This window comes from Chelonia mydas, chromosome 7 (assembly GCF_015237465.2).
Source record: "Chelonia mydas isolate rCheMyd1 chromosome 7, rCheMyd1.pri.v2, whole genome shotgun sequence".
In the NCBI taxonomy this organism is placed as follows: domain Eukaryota; kingdom Metazoa; phylum Chordata; order Testudines; family Cheloniidae; genus Chelonia; species Chelonia mydas.
Genome location: NC_057853.1, coordinates 94,276,987 through 94,298,385, shown reverse-complemented (window position 1 = coordinate 94,298,385; position 21,399 = coordinate 94,276,987). Strand labels below are relative to the sequence as shown.

The 21,399-nt window shown below is 40.0% G+C and overlaps 1 protein-coding gene across 1 annotated transcript in view; it reads left to right on the top strand.

Annotated features, from left to right (window-relative positions):
• The window catches only part of ADGRA1 (adhesion G protein-coupled receptor A1), a 465,281-nt gene extending 447,020 nt beyond the window's left edge, over positions 1-18,261 (top strand). Inside the window, 2 exon segments of the mRNA XM_043551597.1 lie at positions 9,879-9,974; positions 14,281-18,261. Of these exon segments, the coding sequence (XP_043407532.1) occupies positions 9,879-9,974; positions 14,281-15,502 (1,318 nt within the window). The 3' untranslated portion in view covers positions 15,503-18,261.
• Positions 18,262-21,399: the final 3,138 nt, after the last annotated feature.

Genomic DNA, 21,399 nt, shown 5'->3' with positions numbered 1-21,399 from the left:
GTAATTGACTTTCGAAAGGTGTATTCTGTGGTGCTCGGTAATGCAGTTGTATTTGATTCAGCAGGCTGGAGCTGCAATAGAATTTTAGATAACAGCTCTACACTGATGTAGTCAAATGCCCGGAAGAAGGAGGAAGCAATGAATTGCTTACGACAAGAGTATCAGCCATTTTACTGCTAGAAATTAACATTTTAAACGGTATTGACAAGCTGTTTATGATTCCTCAGGAGAAAATGACAGTGAAAATGCATGTGGGTGGGGTGGGGTAAGGATCAAATGTGAATATTTTGGGAGAAAGAGGTATTTATTTACATTATATAATTCTTCTCAAAGGATTAACACAATCATTTTTTCTCTGTAATTTGAATCCTCATTTTGCATTCCTTTATTTTTTTCCTTTGCTTAAAAAGATATGATTTTTGTGCATTTACTTTCCTTTTATTTTACAGATCACAAATAGGCTGTAGAAATATTTTATTTAATTATTTCAGCATGACTAGTTCTTTACTCATTTTTGCTACTTAGTTATTATTCATTAAGCGTGAGTGGAAATCTCTACAGTTGCTACCCTCGTTCTGGGCCAGATTCTGCCTGACCCTTACATGAGGAGAGCTTTCCCCACTTACATGGTCCCTATAAGGACCAAATAGATTGCAGTCCTCATTCTTAGGATCTGCTTTAGTCCTTGTGTTTTGGGCAGTGTGGGGACTCATAGAGCCCGTAAGGGGCTGGGGAAGAGGCAGGGCTATGACTTTGCCCTCCCTGTGCACGGGCCAACAAAGCTGACTTTCACTATGGGATTGTAGCATGTAAGTCTCACCCCCACAAAGGGCCCTAGTAGCAAGAAAGCCTCTGCATTCCTGGAAGCTCCAGGAAAGGAACCTCCTGGTGCCCTTCTGGGGCAGTGCAGTTTCACTGTCTCCAAGAAGTAATTGAGTCCCTTATGTGCAAGTGCAACTTCTTCTATATCTTTTCCTCCCGATTTTTATTTTCTTTAAGATGTTTGGAGTTATTCATTTAATGCTATTCTTGTGAACAAATTTTCTGGGCCTGATTCCCTCTGCTGGCTCAAACTCTGCTGTGGGGCACTGGCAACAGAAAAGCTATTGAGACAACGGCAGTTTGCTGCTATATTAGGTGCCTATAAATTCCTTTCCACCTGCAAAAAGCCATAGCAGACCCTCTATGCGGCACTGAGCTTAAACAGGGAGGCTGGGTATGTGTGGATTCAGCACATCAGGCCACTTACACTGGGAGGGCCAATGGCAGAAGCTAAAGCTGCACTCCCTAAAGTGAATTCCCCAAACTAGTGTAGGGAGATGCATTTGAAATTATGCCTCCCTGCACTGGCAAGAGTGAACCTAATGCTCTGCAGTTTAGACTCATTCTGTTCTCCATATCTTTGGTCTGCAGTTGTGAAATACTATTGTCATTAAAAATGTTTTGATGGTAAGATGTTATTTATTCTGTTTGAAAATATAAAAAAGAACTTGTCAGCACAGAAATCTTGCTAGCTTGATAGAACAGAATATAGGTGGTAGGTTTACTCAGAAAACTCGGACAAGCTTAGGGGTATTAGCTTCTTTTTTTTCCCTCAAGGATTTTGAAACCTCGGAACATTCTAATCAATTATTTTACAGCATGTTATTACCTAACAGCAGTATAACTTCTCTCATTTAGGAGCCTGATTCAAATGAATACTAAAATTTTTCCAGCAAGCTGACGCAACTCTGGCTTATCAGTACTGGAAAGAAAAATGTATTTTTGAAGTGAAATGAATACCTAAAGAATCTGTATATATTAAACTAAAATATTCACCTAGCACTTGTTCCTTTATAACTGAGTGTAGTTTGGATGATTCTCAATGACAGTGAAGCAAAAGTGTGTGGCTTTGTCACACACCAAAATCTGATGACTCTCAATATCAGTTTTCAGTTTTCCACTTTCTTCTTGCCTCGATTTTGGAGGAGAGACAACTTCTTATCCTTGTATAACCTTTCCCTTAGCTTTTATATGCCTTAGGTTTCTATCTGTACTGTAATGGGCCCTGAGTTAACCCCTTTCCTGCCATAAAGATAGGTATGATAGGCAGAGCTAATCTATAGTTAATGTTGCCTCATCCTTCCTGTTGCTTATAACTGTTTTCAGTTGCTTATAACTTTGCTAGACTTTAACCATTCAAGTTAATAGGTGATTCAGGAATAGGGGTGAGGGATTTGTACTGAAGGAGGAGGTTGTTTGTAGGAGACCTGCCTCATTTGCTGTAGAAATCAGAAGGTGTGTATCTATTGCAGATACTGGGACAGGCGGCCATATGGTTGCTCAGAACTAAAGGCCCACCACCTTAACCAGGAGTGATGAACCACAAAGTGCAGATGGCAAATGATTACAGGGGATAAGGATTGAAAAAACAGGGGCAGGAAACCTGCACTACCCTTTCAAAAGACACGTCTGGGAACTTAAATTCATAATTCTGCTGGACACTAAAAATCATAGACTGAACAGAGACACTAATTTCTGGCTTGTTACGACAATCTGTAACCCACTAACCCCCTCTTTTTGGCCTATGGCTGCAGATGTGTTAAGTGCCACTCTACCTTGAATAGTCCCTTAGAACAGGTGTTCTCAACATTTTTTTCTCTGAAGTTGTTCCGATAAAAGGTATGACCTCACCCATCCTGTCACTCTTTACAAAGATACACATTTTTGGAGGGTGGAGAGAGTGAAAGGAAGGAAGGCATCAGTGTTTCACTGTTGTTTTTATATTCCTAAAATGTGCCTATCTATAGCTCTAAGTGCATATAAAAATGACTTCAAAATATGTGCAGTGTGTGTATTCCGAAACAGGAGTGTGGGCGTTTTTATCGTTTCTGTGCCTGGTGTTTTTTCAGGCCCTGACTCAGACTGATGGCAAGGACATGGCCCAATGCTAACAACAATGTGCAAATACTAAAAAGCATTCCTCAGGGACTGCTGAAGACATTGCTTGGCAATTGCCTTTGTGTGTGGAATTGCCCCTGGATTAAATTCCCTGTAAAACAATTCTAAAATATTACATAAATAAACAGTGTGTCAAAATCAGTTTTTATCTATAAAACCCTTATTTCTTCTCTGTAGTTTTCTTTGAGTCTCAAGCCATTTCCTGTGTGTGTGTGTGTGAAGCCATTTCCTGTGTGCGTGTGCACGTGCATCATTCCCACTCCAAACCCCACACATTAGCCTACAATGATATCAGCAGGACCGGCTCTAGGCACCAGCAAAGCAAGCATGTGCTTGGGGCGGCATTCTGGCCACCCTTTTTGGGGGGCAGTTGTGCTCTCGGAGCTGCACCACTTAGACAGGGCGAGGGCGCCACGCCCCCGGCCATAGCAGGAAGGGGAAGCCCCAGCCCTGGGATGCTGAGCTGCCAGGGCCCAGCCGCTACGAGGAGAGGACGAGTCCTACCGGGGAGCTGGGGTTGTGCCACCTCATCTGCGCACTGGCTGCTGCGCGGCCTTGTGCCACCCCTTATATCGAGGCTTCTCTGCGTGGCCTGGCGGGGGAGGGGGTAAAGCCCCTGCAGGCGCTGAGAGAAGGAGACATCACTCCCTCCGCTTCCAGCGCCGCCTGCGAGGCCCAGCCCCACCTGAGCCTGGGGCGGCAAATTTTTTGCTTGGGGCGGCAACAAACCTAGAGCCGGCCCTGGATATCAGAGCTGGTTTCACCCACTAGCATGGCTTTTCTATCTTACTACCTTCGAGTGTGTTTCACTGCTGATAGCATACGTTATCAGCTTTAACTTGCATGAGTTACGAAATAGCCACGCTAATGGGTGAAACTAGCTCTGATCTCTGATGTTACTGGATGTTTTGCTGTGGAGGCAGAGAGAGCACTTATGAATGGGAATGGGAAAGATAAGAAAAATAACTCTAATCAGCTGCACAACTCCATCTTCACCAGACCACAGATATGGAACCAAGACTTCCAGGGGTTCATATAGATCTGCAATTGGCCTTTATCAAACTGCAGGATACGTTGCAAGGGCCATTTATTTTCCCTGTCTGCAAAGGACTGGGAAGTCTGATGGGAGATTGAAAAGACCTCACATATGTTTTCAGCTGATGGGTTATTATATATATGCATTATTGGACAAAAGGTGTTAGAGGATTTGTCTATTTTTATAACGTGTGTGTGTGTGTCCCCTGGAGCAAAGGATAGGTGCTCCTTCAAATGGAAGGAGTGTATGATTCAAGTAAATAAATGTATGCAGATGTCAAATGAGTGCCCAATCATGAGAAGCATTATTTCTAGCTAGCAGTCTGCATTCCTGCAGCTGATACAACTGCTGAGTTTGTATGCATCCAACAAGGTCACGATCTGAACGGCAAGCACCTTCACCTGTTGTTTGAGGTGTAGGCAAGCTGATGTCATGTATCCATCTCTTAAGTTAACCCATATCTCTGTCCATTTTTAAATAATGCTAAGATGTTATGGCATCATCTATTCCATAGATCAGACACTTCAGATAGATCTGATGATGAGTCAGTGTTTACACAGTAAATAAAAAGTAGTTAGTAAAACAAAGGAGAAATAAAAATTCAAAGTGGAGGCACTGGTTTGGCTGTAAACCTTTTGTGCAAACTGGCTTAGGCCAGGCTTAGTTAAAGAGAGTGAAGCACAAATAGAACTGGACTGTAAAAAATTGAGTGACTTGTATGCAGAGATGGAGATGGTCATTAGAAACTGAAAAGCCAAAGGGCACAGAGCCAAGCTCTGAAACCCAGATGTACCTAGAGGGAGATAAGGTAAGTTTAGGGGAGTATACAAATGCTAAGGAAACTGTAAAGAAGCGAATGAAAAAAGATTGATGGTATAAAACATGAGACGAGAATGAGATGGAGAGAAGTGTGTTTGTTTATGGGGAATAATTGCAGTTCACACCACAAAACTGGGTGCTGTACTGGATTGTGTGTGTGTGTGTCATTGGGCAAGAATATTCCCCCTGATTTTTCCTGCTGTATAGATGAAAGTAATTGAAAATCTGTTGAAATAGCAGAAAATATGCTGCAGGGAGAGGAGCTGAACCTGATCAGTACTCTCCATGCTCTGATCTCAGAGGAACACACTCCCACCCCCTCCACCGCCCCGGACAAAATTCTGAATGTTTGGGCTCCATTGATTTGGGTGGTGAAAAGCTGATGCTTGTGACATTCCCTGGCAATCCAAGAAGAAAATACAAGTGGAAGCTAGGATTAACATTGTCAGGCTTAACTCACACAGGTTCCATCTACCTGCTGTCAAACCCTTTTAGGGAGTAATTGCCAGATATGAGCAGGGACACCCGGGCATCAACAAGCCCCAGGAGTAGCACAGAGCCACCCAGCCCTCCTTGTGAATCCTCAGTCCTGCTTTTAAGATCCAGGAGATGTCTGAGTTTAATGAAGGGTGATGCCCTTGTTCACTCCAAGGGGAGGCAAATCCCATTTCTTGTAAATTCCTTGATGTGGAAACTGTTTCCTGGGTGGCATATTGTGACCCATTCCCTTCATTTTACTCTAACAGGGTGGAAAGATAGTCTTGTGTTTAAATCACAGGACTGGGAATCAAGAGGTCTGGTTCTGAGAGAGACTTTCTGTGTGACCTTGGACAAACCACATTATCTCTCTTTGCTAGTTTTCTCATCGGTATGACAAGGTTAATAATACTTATTGACCACACAGGGGTTTGTAAGGTTAAATCAATTAATATTATAAAGCACTTTAATTTCCTCAGATGAAAGGTGCTCTATAAGTACTAAGTGTTACTAATTGTTATCAACCTTTTCCTCACTTTTTTTTATTCATTATTGTGGTTTTTCTTTCTTTTGCATTGTGAATTCTGTTCTTGGCTGCTTCTTAGAAATTACTTGCATTTATAAATTTTCTCCCTTTAATAATAAAATATTGCATAATTGCTAGTGATTGAAAAAACCTATTATGTCACACAGTCCAGACTCCTAACAAATTGTCCCCAGCACTATTTCCTCCAGTGCTTTGTCCAGTCATTTTAAATTACTCAAATAATGACCCTTCATCCATTTCTTCTCTTGGCAGACTCTCCTAATATTTCATAGACCACATTAAAAATGGTCTAAATTTCCTAAACTACTAGTTATATTCCTCTGGACCATCCTGAACAATGCCTCTTCCTCTTTTTTCAATCTTCAGATACTTATTGTTTGTTCATTAATATAATATTTACAGCACCCAAGTGTTATGGTCTCTATACAGATAAACAAGAATACATGGTTCCTGCCCCAAAGTGCATATAACCTAGTTCTTATACTTTAACTCCCATTTCTCCATATTTTGTCTTCATTTTGCTTTGTGCCATCCATCTGCTACCCAGTTTCATTTCTCAGCCGTATATTTTCTGGGGAGTTGTTTCCTATTCCTGAGGAGGCCTGATACTATAGTTGAAGAATCATTTGTACATAGTATCATTTCTAGCCTGTGATTTTTTTAAAAAAAAAATTAGCAATGAGACAGGGCAGTCACTGTGCTGTGATGGATATCAGTGCAGTGCACGTTGGGTGCATGGAAAGCATTTGACTTCACCTTATGTCACTTCTAGAATGTATTTTCCTACTTTTAGCAATGAGACAGGATAGACATTTGGCTGGACATTGCCTCATTTCTGGAGCATCGTATAGGTAACTGCTTCCAGAGCATCTGAAAATTACCAGCCCACAGCACAGTGCCCTGTGTGATATTGACATGATATATTTCTTTTGAAAACCTAAAATAGATTAGTATTTTATAGTGTTCAAAGATGTACAATAGAAGTGTTTATAGGGTTAAAGGATATACAATGTGTGTGAGTATATATTCAATGTAGAAGAAATGTGTATCTAGATAGAAAGTGAGATTATAGAACGTAATATTGTGAAATTTTTGTGACTACTATACTTAAGATTGAAATGTGATTTCCTATATAGATCTGTACATTCTTATTTTTGTGTTTCTTATAATTTTCTCAGACAAATTGGTCTGAAATTTTTCATGCTTTGTCTCTACCCAGAGCAATTTTTTAAAACATTTCTGAAAACTTCATTCATCCAGTTTTGAATTGTGTATGTAAAAAAGATAAATTAATTACATTATGTTTGTCCTATCTGCCCAGATCACAAAATGATTGCATAATCATAAAGTAGCAATGGCTGAATGGATTTTGTCTGGACTTTGCTTATTCTGTAGCACTCATTGAGATCTAGTTAAACCAAGTTTGAAGGAAATGTGCTTAAGGTATAAAATCTGAAAGATTTTTCAGGCGTATGCGAGGTAATTTTCTGGTAGGTTTCTTTGCTTTTTTTTACAGCTTGGAACCCTAGGAAAAAGTGTGCTATAAGCTTTGCTGTGTGATCTTTCTGTTTATAAAGTGACCTCTAACTTTGGGCCTGGGAACCAAAAGAATCTGGATTAAAACCCTGATTCTGATTAGCCTTCTGAGTGAGCTTGGGGCAGTCACTTCCACTCACTCTACCTCTGTTTCGCCAATCTGCCCAAGCTCTATCTTACAATAACTGTGAGATTATGTAATGTTTGAATAGGGCTTTGGAAAATATAGGGACCAGATTCTAATCTCAGATCAGAACCTCACACAATAATGTGTTGTATAAGTAAGAGGTTCCCCTTTTGTTTGGAGGAGCAGAAAGTACTGGGTGGGGAAGAAAAAATATCCTTTCTTATAATTTAACTCTACTGCCTTCCACAGTTGAGAGGTGATAGAAGAGAAAGGAATTGTTTCAGCGGAGAGAAAAGCTGGTTTAAATCGGAGATGAGAGAGGATGTACACAGAGAGCAACAACAGAGCTTACAGGGTCTGCAGGAGGGGCTTGGTTCTCTGGTTTGAAATGTGTAGTGTCCCTGCAGCCACAGGTTCAAAGCTAAGCAGGGTTATCTCAGCCCTTCATCCTAAAGGTAGATAAAGTGAGTTCACTAGAGCTTACTGCATGGATTTTTCAAACAACACTCTACAAACTAAAGTTCTCTGTGTGGATATTAAAGAGCTTAACACTGTCTGTAAAATTTGACAGGTTTCAGAATAGCAGCCATGTTAGTCTGTATTCATAAAAAGAAAAGGACTACTTGTGGCTCCTTAGAGACTAACAAATTTATTTGAGCATAAGCTTTCGTGAGCTACAGCTCACTTCATCGGATGCATCCGATGAAGTGAGCTGTAGCTCACGAAAGCTTATGCTCAAATAAATTTGTTAGTCTCTAAGGAGCCACAAGTGCTCCTTTTCTTTTAGTAAAATTTGAGTTTTCTCCTTGGGCCACTGAACAAAATTCCTTTCCACCATAACTATTCTGCAGTCTCCTGTGCACCAGTTGGCTGCTGCTCTCTGTCTCAGAGGTCACAGCAGTTCAGTGCTGCATTATATGCATAATTTGCTGTTTGCTTTGGAAGGGAAGGTGCTATGCAAATGTAAAATAATATTACAGTACACTCTGCTGAATTTGAACATCATAAAACAGGATGGCTGCTTCAAAGGACATCTCCTAGGAATCTGATTTAGCCTAATTATAGTGAATGGTAATGACTGTGGCTTAACTAGGATAGTATTAGTGTGTATTCCTCTTATTGGGATTAATTTGGATCCAAGTAAAGTGGTGTTTAACCAGTTAAGGGGCTGTGAAATTATGTGTTCCGTTCTTTTCATACAAGTTACAAAAGAAAGATATTAAAATATATATTTTGTTAGATTTTTGTGAGGCCGGGATCAGGGGTTCAGAGGTTTGCCCACATGGATACAGATGCAGGATTAGGGCATTAAATTGTTAGAGTGCTGTCCCACCACCCTTCAATGGTGAGGAGCAGTAGGCAGAGGGAGGTTTTATCATCTTGATTTCCAGACCTTAGCGGGAAGGGCCCTCATCACAGTTAGCAGGGCATCCCTGTTTGGAGGGCAAGCTTTGCCCAATGGACCACCTCTTTTTCTCTTCCATTTCAGAGTTGTCAGCTAGGAACAGTTTTTGTGACCTCAGAACCTCTGTAGGACAGAAGCTTCTGAGAAAATTTACGTTGGATATAGACCATAAACAGCTGACTTGGCTGTACTTTCTGAATTTATAGTGCATATATGTATATAAAGCAAAAACATTTAAGTAGAAGGAATAACTTATTATTTGAGATGTTGTAATTAATTTGCAAACTGGACATCATCAAATTAGGCCTGAATAACGACTGTGAGTGGATGGGTCACTACAAAAACTAATTCCACCCTGCTGATACTCACACCTTCTTGTCAACTGTTTGAAATGGGCCACCTTGATTACATTGGCCTCAGTAGCACTACAACAGTGATTTCCACCCCTTCTTGTCAACTGTTGAGAATAGCCCACTTCCAGCTTAATTGAATTGTCTAGTTAGCGCTGATCCCCTACTTGGTAAGGCAAATCCCATCTTTTCATATGTTGTGTATTTATACCTCCCTACTGTATTTTCCACTCCATGCATCTGATGAAGTGGGTTTTAACCCACAAAAGCTTATGCCCTAATGAATTTGTTAGTCTCTAAGGTGCCACAAGGACTCCTCATTGTTTTCTCTCATTACTGAGGTTCTTTTTGGAGTGTAATTATACATATTGAAACTACAAGTCAAGAGATTGTGAGGAAATTCTGAAATGGATCAATGCAAACATTAGCCCTCTGCTATTGCTTCATACTGGGCTTTCAGGGTTTTCAAAACTATTTTATTTTCTTGATTTTCTGATCTTATGTCTCTGATATTTAATGTTTCAGGCTATATTGTGCATTGTTATCTTTTTACAAAACATCAAGAAAGAAAAACTGTTTAAAAAAAATTCTAGCAATTGCAAACCAAGAAAATTAAAATATCAATTGTTATCTCTTGACAGATTTTATCTAATTAGTGGAGGTGTTCCTTTTATTATATGTGGGATTACAGCAGCGACCAACATCAATAATTATGGAATTGAAGGCAATGCCCCATAGTAAGTATATAGCATTGTAATAAAATACTCTCAGAAATAAGTAATATGTCTCTGTCAGATGCTGATAAATGTTACTGCCTTCATAAGGGACAGAAACATAAAACTTTAAGATAAAATTCCATATTTGCCTGCATGGAATAATGGCTGTGAAAAATCATTGTCTTACTTTGGGGTCTGATGCTTGGCTCACTTACCAACGGTTTTATACCAGTTTGATTTCACTGATATCAATGGAGTTACATTTGATTTACACCAGCGTAAATGAGAAGAGAATCAGACCTGTTGTTTCTACATTTACTATAATCATGTACTGTTGCATGTATTGTATAAAAAGGACCACACTAGCCAATCAGAAACAACAAAATCTTGATTACGCCTCTAACTACTGTTTGATTTACCATGTATTCTCCTATTCAAAGCAGTGCAACCAGACTATAATTGGCTCTGCTTGGGTTTGCACAGGGTGGGGAGTGACAGCTCAACATGACCTTCCCTACTTCTTGCCCACTTGTGCAATGAACAGTCACAATGCTCACTGTCTGACTCTCAGCAGAGAAACCCAAAAGGGGGCAATGATGAAAGGACATCCCCATGTACACCAGCTGGTATAAGAGGAATAAGTACCACACTTCACTGAGCTGACCAGAAACCCCCACTTGCATGCACGTATTTGGTGCCCAGATGTTGTCCCTCCACATTTTGCTTAGTATCATTATGACTGCTACAAAATACCTAATGCATAGTATTTTTAAGGGGCGCTATTGACACTTTTAGCCCCCAACCTTAAAAGGAGAGAGAGACTATTCTTCGTAAGTGAAGAAATCGTTAATGTAATTTCAACAAAATTATTTTTTTTAATTATATTTTTTCCCTTAAAAAAACATTCTTGGGTTTTCAGCAACGCAGAAACATCCCAGCAATATCGTCTTGCAGTTATGACCCAACCTTCTAGTACCCAGTCTGACCAAGGTGGCTGTACAGCTGTTACGTGTTGGTGCTTCAGGCACCTTAGCTACATTATTTGCTCTTGTTGCCTGGGGGTGGGGAGTGCCAAAGGAGGCCCCCAATAGGCTTTTTCCAGAAGAGCTGAACAGGAAGTGGTTTAGAATAGCAATTGACACTGATTGCACGGAGATGATTCATCATGCCAGTGATCAGTGCTTTAATGGAACTTTCAGTCCATTCTGTCAATACAGGTATACGGATTCTTGGAAGGGATTCAGTTTCAATTAATGCTACGGTGCTTTGAAAATGCATCTTGACACATCTCAAAGCAGCCATGGAATGAGTAGAAATAGAGTTGTCTGGAAACAAAGTGAAAGGTATAATAATTAAATATTTGACCTTTCAAAATCATTTTCAGAGAGAATTAAATTGTAAAACCTGACAGTAAATTAGAAGAGACCCTAGGCAACTTTATCTGCTTAGCCTGGTACCTACTCAGACCATGCCTGTCATATATTCAAAACATATTTATTCAAACATGTACAATTAGACAATCATTTATAATCAACAATATATTAAAGACTTGATTATTTATCTTCATAAATCTGTGAGACATTTTTTATTTTGGCACAATTACAGAGGTTGTACTACTTTAATCACTTTAATCATAGACAATCAATACCAGATATCACAATCTGTACAGAAAACGGAAAGCAGGTGAAGGATGGTTATAAAATTGTCTAGGAAAGATACAAATTGAACAGCAGCACAGTGGATTATATGCCTGATTCATTTTTAATAATATTAACACATCAAAATGTAGATGCAGTAACTTCAACATGTTTTTTATGGAACTGAGGAACTGATTTTTGAAGTGATCCTGATGAGATTCCATGTGAACCAACAACATCCTGAGACAATGTTCTACTGGGGAATATTTTGGTTTTCACTTTGCATCAAATGTGCAACATTGGAGTTTATTTAATGTATGCACATATATCAGTGCTTCACACTTATCAAATGAAAAGTAGGAGTTAACCTGTTTTCTTATGACCCTGGGAGTAAAATCACCTTGGTCATTTGCCAGAAGGGCATAATACTTAAACCCTGTGGTGCTTATGAAATAAATAATAAATTGTGTGCATTTGTAAAAGATCAGCGTCCAGAATCAAAAATGTAAATGTAATAATCAAATGTAAATGCTACTAAAGCTGACCAAAACACACCAGGGCTGAATTTTGTTAGATGAGGGGGTTCTGAACCCAGAGAGTATGACCACTCGTATTACTAAATGTTCGAGGGGATTCTGGCTACATGAGAGTGTCGTGAGAGGGAGTCCTGGCATGGAAAAGTTTCAGAACCATTGTATTAGATGGACCACATCCAAAATTGGGGACTTCTGTTCTCCTTGTAAAGAATCATACACACCTCTGGCTATAAATGACTAACCCTATTTTTAATTAGTGGACTGTGAATAAGTATTGTAAATAAAGTATCATGCCTCTTCCATGCCACTTTCCTTTCCCTAAGGGCCCATTGTTGACATGCATAACATTTTCTGTGTTATGGAGCCCACGTCAAATAGTCTAAGGCCTGGTCTACACTGGTGGGGGGGGGGGATTGATCTAAGGTACGCAACTTCAGCTACGAGAATAGCGTAGCTGAAGTCGACGTATCTTAGATCGACTTAGAATCACTTACTTCGCGTCCTTGCGGTGCAGGATCGACGGCTGCTGCTCTCCCATTGACTCTGCTTCCACCTCTCGCTGTGGTGGAGTTCCGGAGTCAACGGCAGAGCGATCGGGTATCGATTTATCGCATCTACACTAGACACGATAAATTGATCCCCGATAGATTGATCGCTACCCGCCGATCCGGCGGGTAGTGTAGACGTGGCCTAAGTTACCTATCACTCTGAATGCCATATGTAGATAGTGAACTCTGGAGAATGACTTTGGGAAGGCAATGAACCTTGTCTACTTCCCAGCAGGAGAGTGGGCCCTTCTTGTTCTTCTTCCTTGCATCAAATTGGGTCCACTCTGAATCCTCTCCTTCCAAAGTGCTCTGTTTAATGCCGTATCCCCTATCACACCACATAATAATGTCTTCTTTTATAACATCCCACCACTTTTTCTTGGGTCAGCCTCTCTGGCTTTTTCCTTCAATCTTGATCTGCTGGACTCTCTTACCTATGTAGTTGTCAGGACTGTGGTTTACATGACCAAACCCTCTAAGCCTGCACGCCCTCATTTTTCCATTAGACTGTTACTTTGAGCTTGTCTCTAACAAACATATTCCACATGTGGTCTTTCTTGCTTATCCATCTCCAACATCCACTCATCCATCTCAACATCCGCTTTTCTGTGGAAGTGATCATTTGCTCATGGTGGGCTCCTCCCTGGTTTAAATGTCAGTGGGCCTCAGGAGAGACTGTAAAAGAGTCGGTGCAGGTTTAAGAGAATTCTTGTTTCAGAAATGGGACTCAGTCAAAGAGAAATAGAAGAGTGTCATCTGGGAGAGAAGGTTATCCCAAATAGCAATCATATTGGGGAACAGAAAGGGACTTCTTCCTTTCCCCACCTCCCACCCCGCAGCTAGCATGTGTTGCTGTTTTGTTTGAAATAAATAGAAAAGGAATACCGTCCTGTTATCTTTTCTCCACACTACTTTAATGACTACAGCACTAGGGTTGAAGTAACTCCTGCTGCCTCATGACCCCAGTGTAAAGGACCGGGGGCATAAGTGGTCTGGCCTTTTGGTCACAACTGAGCTGGTGTCTGCAAGTCAAGGACAGCCACAAAGTGGTAGTCAGTGAGCAGGAATCAGAATAATTGCTAGAGCTGGGATCAATACGTAAGAGTCAGAGGCAGGCTGGAGTCAGAGACTGGATATCAGAGGCAGTTACCAGGTGGGAATCAGGAGGACAGAGTCAGGGTCAGTCAGACTGCGTTTGGAGACTGGAGGTCAGAAAGCAAGGTGAGGCCGAGAGTCTCAGTGTAACACACACACCTCCTGGGTGTGATGTTCTGTCCCATGCAGTGGCACTGAGACCACTTAGAGAGCAATTAATGAGTCTGCTCTACAGCCTCAGTCCAAAGTATCTCAGTCTAAATATGTGTTTAATGGGACTGAGGGTGATGACTCAGAATAATGAACCTTAATTATCATATTCTCTCCCTCCCATTGCTAACATTTAATAGTTTCCTTGACATTAATGGGAGCTCTCCATACACATCAAGGGGATATCATGCTGTTAAGGCAAAACCAATGTATTGTACATATGAGAAGTTATTGTCCATTATGTCAAATTTGGGTTTAAAAATTAATTTGACTTTTCACTTTTTTGTTTGTTTGTTTGCAGTTGTTGGATGGCTTGGGAACCTAGCCTTGGTGCGTTTTATGGGCCAGTAGCATTCATTGTGCTAGTCACCTGTGTTTACTTTCTCTGCACATACGTGCAATTGAAGCGTCATCCAGAACGCAAGTATGAATTAAGAGAAAGGACAGAAGATCAGCAGAGGTTGGCAAGTACTGAAGTGGGCCGTAGTCATATTACGGACACTGGGTCAGTTTCCCAGACAACATGCTCCATGATTTCTTCTTCTTTGTTGGAAAATGAGCACTCGTTTAAGGCTCAGCTTCGAGCTGCTGCATTCACTTTGTTCTTGTTCACTGCCACTTGGACCTTTGGAGCTCTTGCTGTATCTCAAGGACATTTCTTGGATATGATATTTAGCTGCCTCTATGGAGCATTTTGTGTGACCTTAGGGCTTTTCATCCTCATCCATCACTGTGCAAAGCGAGATGATGTATGGCATTGCTGGTGGTCCTGTTGCCCATCTAGAAGAAGCACATATTCTGTACAAGTTAATGTCCGCCCAAAGGTTAATGTCAATGGGGACACGCAGGTTCATGCACCTTGTCTTCAAGAGTCACCATGTCCTAACAAATCAGCTGTTTTTAATCATCCACCTGCTAATCACTGCAAGCTTACTAATCTACAAGCTGTTCAAAACCATGTTAACTGCCTTTCACCAGTTACACCATGTTGTGCAAAAATGCACTGTGATCAACTTTTGGATGATGAAGCTCATATACATGTGCATAACGAGGGAACTTTCAGGCCCAACATGCACATTCACAGATGTCTGAAAAGCAGAACTAAACCACGTTACTTCAGTCGACATAGATCTGCAGGAGAAAGAGAATATGCCTATCACATTCCTTCGAGCATTGATGGTAGCATCCACAGTTCACATACAGACAGTCCACACAGCACGCATGATAGTCAGTCAGGGCACAGACGGGCTTGCTGTGCGAAAAGTGATGCATATCCTACTATCAACCAGCCTGAAAGTAGCGATGCAAGTACTGTAATATACAGTTGTGCTAAAATCCCAGAAAGTGACACTGTGCACCATACAGCTCATTTTGAGATGCATCCGCGGACACAATCATTGCCATTTAATACAACTAATCACAATGGAATTCTCAAGGGAAATGTGCATGAAGCCATGATATACAGTTCAGATAGTACAGGAAATATCAAAACTGGTCCTTGGAAGAATGAAACTACTGTGTAGTTCATGGGCCATTATATTGTCTTTTTCAACTCAGATCATCTTCAGTTTTGTTTTTATTCTAAACTGAATAAGATTACATTTGTGTAGCACATCAGCAAATTGTACAGGTTTTACACCTTTATTTCTGTTTTCTGAATGAGCGACTAAAAGAGAGAAGTAGTGGCAGTGTTTTAAAAGTGAAGTTATTTTTAAAAGAATGTTAGAAAATTGTTCTGGGAGAGAATTTGAAACTGAAGTCTAGAAAACTGAATATAAGAGGCAATATCCTTTTGTTACAAAGAACTGTATTTCTTTAGAAATACATCACTTTTAATTCATTATTTGGGTTTTTTTTTTAATTCTAAGGTAACTTCAGACTCTTTTATATACATATCCGCATCTTTTACTTATTTATTTTTGTAGCAAAATATTATTACTGTGCCATGGATTTTAATCAGAAGTTACAATAATAGAAATGAGGAGCAGGATTTTAATAAATTATTGATACAGCTTTTTAGCCCTACAAAGTGATACTGCCTCTAAAGATCTTCTGTAGCATATGGCCTGTAAAATCATGTAATGTACAGTCTCTGTTATGCCTCTTTTCTTGTTGGAGAGAAGTACTAGGTAATGTCTGTTACATCTATGGTGCTGTATTGGTTGTATTTTGCATGACATATGTCAGGATATACCATTTGCTGTGTTCTAGTGTTACATATGTAAAAACAAGTATTGTAAAAGGCTGTGGAAACCCTGTTGGTATTTAATCTAGAGCATTATGAATCTACAAAAAATCACTAAAGCACTAGTTTAAGTGGCACAATCCTTTGTATAAGGTTATATGATAGCTTTGATAAGGGTCCACTCTAATGTCTTTACAGAGCATGCACTACTCATTGTATGTGACACTGTGCAGTGTAATAGCAATTGTCTCAACAAGTTTTACACTTCTTTGTAAAGTATGCCTTTTGAACAAATCTGTAAGCTGTTTCACAATAACCTTTCAAAATCTGTTTAGGTAGAGCAGTTTTATCATTAACTCTTTGAGGACTACTGTCATTTTCTTAAAAATAGCTTACTCTACTTCAGAGAGACTGTATATACTATATTGTCTATTTAATCATATGAACAATGTAGTCCAGAGTTGTCAGGAAAGTGAACGTTTAATCATTTTCCAGAAACATAACTTTCCAGATACTAATTTATTAATTTCACATCTTATGTGAAAGCCACTTTCCCTCCCAGCAAATTTCAGATTGTCTTTATCCTTTAATGCAAATTTGACCTTCAAAAGCAGTTACTTGTGTTCATTAATTCCGCTCAACCATAGGGCATGTTAGGGTCAGTAACATTCTCTGTTAACAAGGCTTTTGGCAAGAAATTCTTTGTCCATGAACGTCTGTACACAAAGCGTCAACTCACAGGACAGATCTGAATTATAATTATTCTTATGTGAAATGAAACTCCTTTTTAAAATAAGAAGGCTGCAAAGTAAGAATGAGTTATATAATGTGAATAGAAACATATAGCTGGAAGAAAAATGTCTGCAATGAAAGGAGAGAAGTGGTTTCATAAATAAAAAGACAAAGCACAATGTTGTATGGCCATATGAACAAGTCTGTCATATCCTAACACAGGCTTGGGTAACTGATACATTGCTATAGAGCACAGAACAAATAATAAAAGCCCCTTGATGGAGCATCAATTTACAATGTATATTTTGCAGAAATACTAACATGCCTCAACCCATCATTTGTCTGTTAGCTGCAGTTTATTAGTCCCTACTCTTTTTTTTTAAATTATGTAGGAAAACATTTCCTAACAGTGTACATATAGGTGACAATTATAATTGTTGCAATGTTATAAAAGTGCATAAGTCAGACGAATGTGTTCTGCAGTGTTGCAGGTGGGAATTAGTACTCAAAGGGTTAATGCTCAGTATCTGAGTGCAAGAAATCTTGTTTTTCTGTATTTTTGTAAATTTGAAATATATATTGTAAACTACAGCAATGTAATGTATCCATTTCCTATTATGTGTGTCTTTGAAAGAGCAGGAAGAATGCACTAGTTGGTTGTTGAGTTTTAAACCAGTATACAACCTTTTCATGACTGCTTCTTTAAGTGATGGGGGGAATTTAAAAAAAACCTATGCTTTATTATGTATATGCTGTATGTGCTTGAACTGTCTCAAAACTAAAATACAGTATTTTCATTGTTTGCATAATGCAATATTTTCTGTTTAATAATTATTTTCATTTTAATATTATTTTATTCTCATTTCACATAGACAGTGAGCCCTAAGCAAGCATAGACATAATGCTAAATACCACTTCTCTGTATCTCAGCAGTATATATCTATGCTGTAATAGATGAATCCTAGAGGGTCTATAGATCATTATGCAAAATATCCCACATACATGGCCAGGTGAAATATTCACTTTGCTAGAACACACCCAGTGAGGTTCTTTATTCAGCTTGCATTTCTGTCACTCGTGTTGTTTTGTCTGAGAGGCTTGTGTATGATCTTCATAATGGCTTACAAAGAAGTAAAATAGGTGCTGCTTTCCACAGAATATCTTATGTGATAAAACTCTCTGGAAAATTAACATTAAATATGAAAACACCTTTCTTATTGTGTTAAAATATTAATTTAGTAAATATTTTGGGGCTAATTTGGAAAAGATGTGTTATGCAATAATCTGTTTGCATATTATTTTTTCAGAAATATATAACTACAGAGTAGGAGAACATGATATTAAATAAATTACAACATGTTTTATAACATCAGATTTGACCAAAATTCTTTCTGTGCTTTTGACTTTTTTTTTCCAAGATAAATGGGATCATTTAATTGTTGGTTTTTTTGTCATTTAGAGTCAGTGAATCATTGACTTTACCTGATTTCTTATGACATAAAAATAAAGTCTGTGAAATACGTACAGTATAGCAGATATATTGTACTAACAAATTCCCTCCTGGACATGCACATGTAACCCAGCTGAATACTAACATTAGTTTTAGTTGTGCATGAATAACACAAAAGTGGCAGAACAGATTTTTATAGATCACTTCCGGGCCTGAGACAAAGCATGAGAAATTTCAGCCCCAAAGGTAATTTTCTGAGAATGATACAGGCAATTGACAACAGGGGGTTAAAATTAAAGTTCTGTCTTACTCTTAACTGTTGGAGATAGAATACTGGACTAGATGGACCATGGGTCAAATCCAGTGTGGCAATTACTGTTTCCCATGTAACTCCCATTAAGATATAATCCAAGAAAGCATAAACTTTTAAAAAATTCTCTGCCAGACAGATCACTTGAGGTTTAGTAATTCACATTTATACTGAACATTAAATAAAGGTAATTAGGGATCAAATTTATTACTCCAATTTCTTATGATGGATGTATTCTTAACTCTGTGTATGTACACAGCTTCCAGTTTTAATTAGTTCAGTTTTGGGCACCTCAAAGTGGCTTTCTTTTAAGACTTGGATCATGGCACACATGCAGTTTTGCATGAGGAATTCCTGCTTAACCTCATGTAAAGAAATTCAATATGGAAATAAATTATGAATGTTTGAAAATTATGCCTGGGGCATGTGTGCTGTTCCCAGGTGTTCACACAGTCATCTCACCATTGAGTCTAAGCAACTTTCACTTCGAGGCTCAGGAACAAATCCTGGTCCAGGAGCATCCAGAGCCCAGATGGAGCTAAACAGTCTAGTAGAGCCATGTGGCCAGAGAAGCATGAGTATATATTATGAGGGAAATACCCCCTGAGGTTCAGCCACAAAGCTGCTCGATGGTTGGCACCCTTTGATCTGTGCCCTGGGATGGAGTCAATAATGCTGTGCTCCCTGAACACTTGAGGATGTTGTCGTGGCCTTCCTGTTAGTGCTCAGTGCTTCTTTAGCTCCACAGTGCAGCATGTTCCTTCCTTCAAAGAATCAGTGGGGGATTCTGGATAAATCTAAGCAGATTTTGAAAACAGAAGGGGTTTTTTGACAGAAAAGGCCAGGCCCACTCAAAAGTTCCAGAATGAGATGTCATCAGGAGCATGTTGGTGTGCATTATAGAGAAGAATCACTGCACCTTGGAGATTGGAAGATGGAGAAGGGCATAATCCCCTATGATTCTTCAAAGCCAGCTGCACTCTTACCAAGGTATAAATGTGTGTGTGTGTGTGTGTAAAATGTAGAGATACATTTTGGTTCCCTCTTCTCTTCTTGCTCTATATCTTCTCTGCAGAAATTACTGCACCTCCAGGTGAAAGTGAGTAAATTCACCCCCACCTTCCCACACAACCTGAATGTCCTCAGGATTGGTCTGGTCCAAGCAGACAGCATAAATGAAATAGAAGTGCTAATGCAGCTTTTACTGCTGCCTAATGGGAAAGGTCAGGATTTGGTCTTCAAGCTTCTTCAATTTCTAAAGCGGTCCACCCTCCCTGATAAATTTCATGCCTTAAGGCTATGGCATGTCAAGTCAGAGAGAGAGGTTTGTTTTAAATGCATGCCCCCTGCCAAGCCGTAGGGGCTACGCTTCCAGCTACTATCTGTTTTGGGGGGTTGTTTTGATGTATTGTCACTGTGGTATCTATCACCTAAGACTCTTGGGCTCTGGGTAGGCAGAAAACCGACTTCTTTCATTGGCAGGTCATTATAACTGTTGTAGCTCCTCCTCCACTCCTTCAGTACATTGTCTAGCTGTCTGGCAGATAGAAGACAAGTCATCTGGCTCAGCATATCCGTGGCTCCATCCACTTACCCCCTGAGTAAGACTAAGCAATACCTGAAGGATGCAGCTGGAAAAAGGAAAAACTAACCTTGGGGGCTACTCTGGGAGAAAAAGAGAAGATGGTAATCTCAGGTTTGTGAATTATACTCATTCCTAGCACAATGCACTCATTCATTACCCATCTTTTATCCTATGATAGGTGGAGCTGGTAGCACTATTTATTAAGTTTGCCTTACACTTCCTGTCACAAGACCCCATTTTCAGTTGCTTGTAACTTTGCCACATTAACCATTTTGGCTGAAGTTTTCCATGGTCTGCCTCAGCCTGAATTTATTTGGAAAATTTCATCCAAAAACCACTCAGCCATTACCACAAATAAGGCTAGGGAAAAATATATTGTTTTTTTGCCCATGGTAAACAATTCTGGTGATCTTTTCTTTGAACAGCTCTGCTTCGCCCTTGCTCTAGAGCAAAGAGTTGAAATTGGGCGGGAGGATGGCCTTTGTGTCAAGGAAATGGCTTTTACCAATTACCATCCCCATGAATCTGCCCAAATTTGGTCAAGTGTTTGAAAAATAGCAGGTCACACATTTTCAACACCTTTAATTTTAGCAACTAAATTCTCCAAAGATTCCATTCTCACTGAGCACACTACAGCCTCTCAAGCACTGCATATGTGTCATCCCCACAGAGTGACTGAGCATGCTCCAGCCCAGGGCTATGGGTACTCAGGAGCACTTTCCATGTAATGGCTCCTCCAGCTGCTCTGGCCTGGGATGGGGCGAGGTACCAGAACTGAGAGCAGGGAGCCTGTCTTTTTTGTGCTCTCAATGACCCCCTTGCTAGCACCTATGCAGCATAGAAAAGGAAGTTGTCCTATTCAAATGCAGAGTAGACAAAGGCTGAACTAGAGGGAGGGAAAGGAGTAGAGTGTGACAAGGAATCTGGTGAGATTAGGACTGGAGAGGGAGAAACTGTGACTGTCACTGGCTGGGAAAGGAGACTGAGACTGGAAGGGAGTAGCGGCAGGAACTGGAAGCTGGTGGTTGGTGGTGTGGAGGCTGGATTCATTGGGCAAGGATACTGGCAATAGGGGCCAACATGGTGAGGGGAGGCTGGGATTGGTTGGGCAAGGAGACTGGGACTGGGAGTTGGTGAGGGAAATGGGGTGGAGATTGG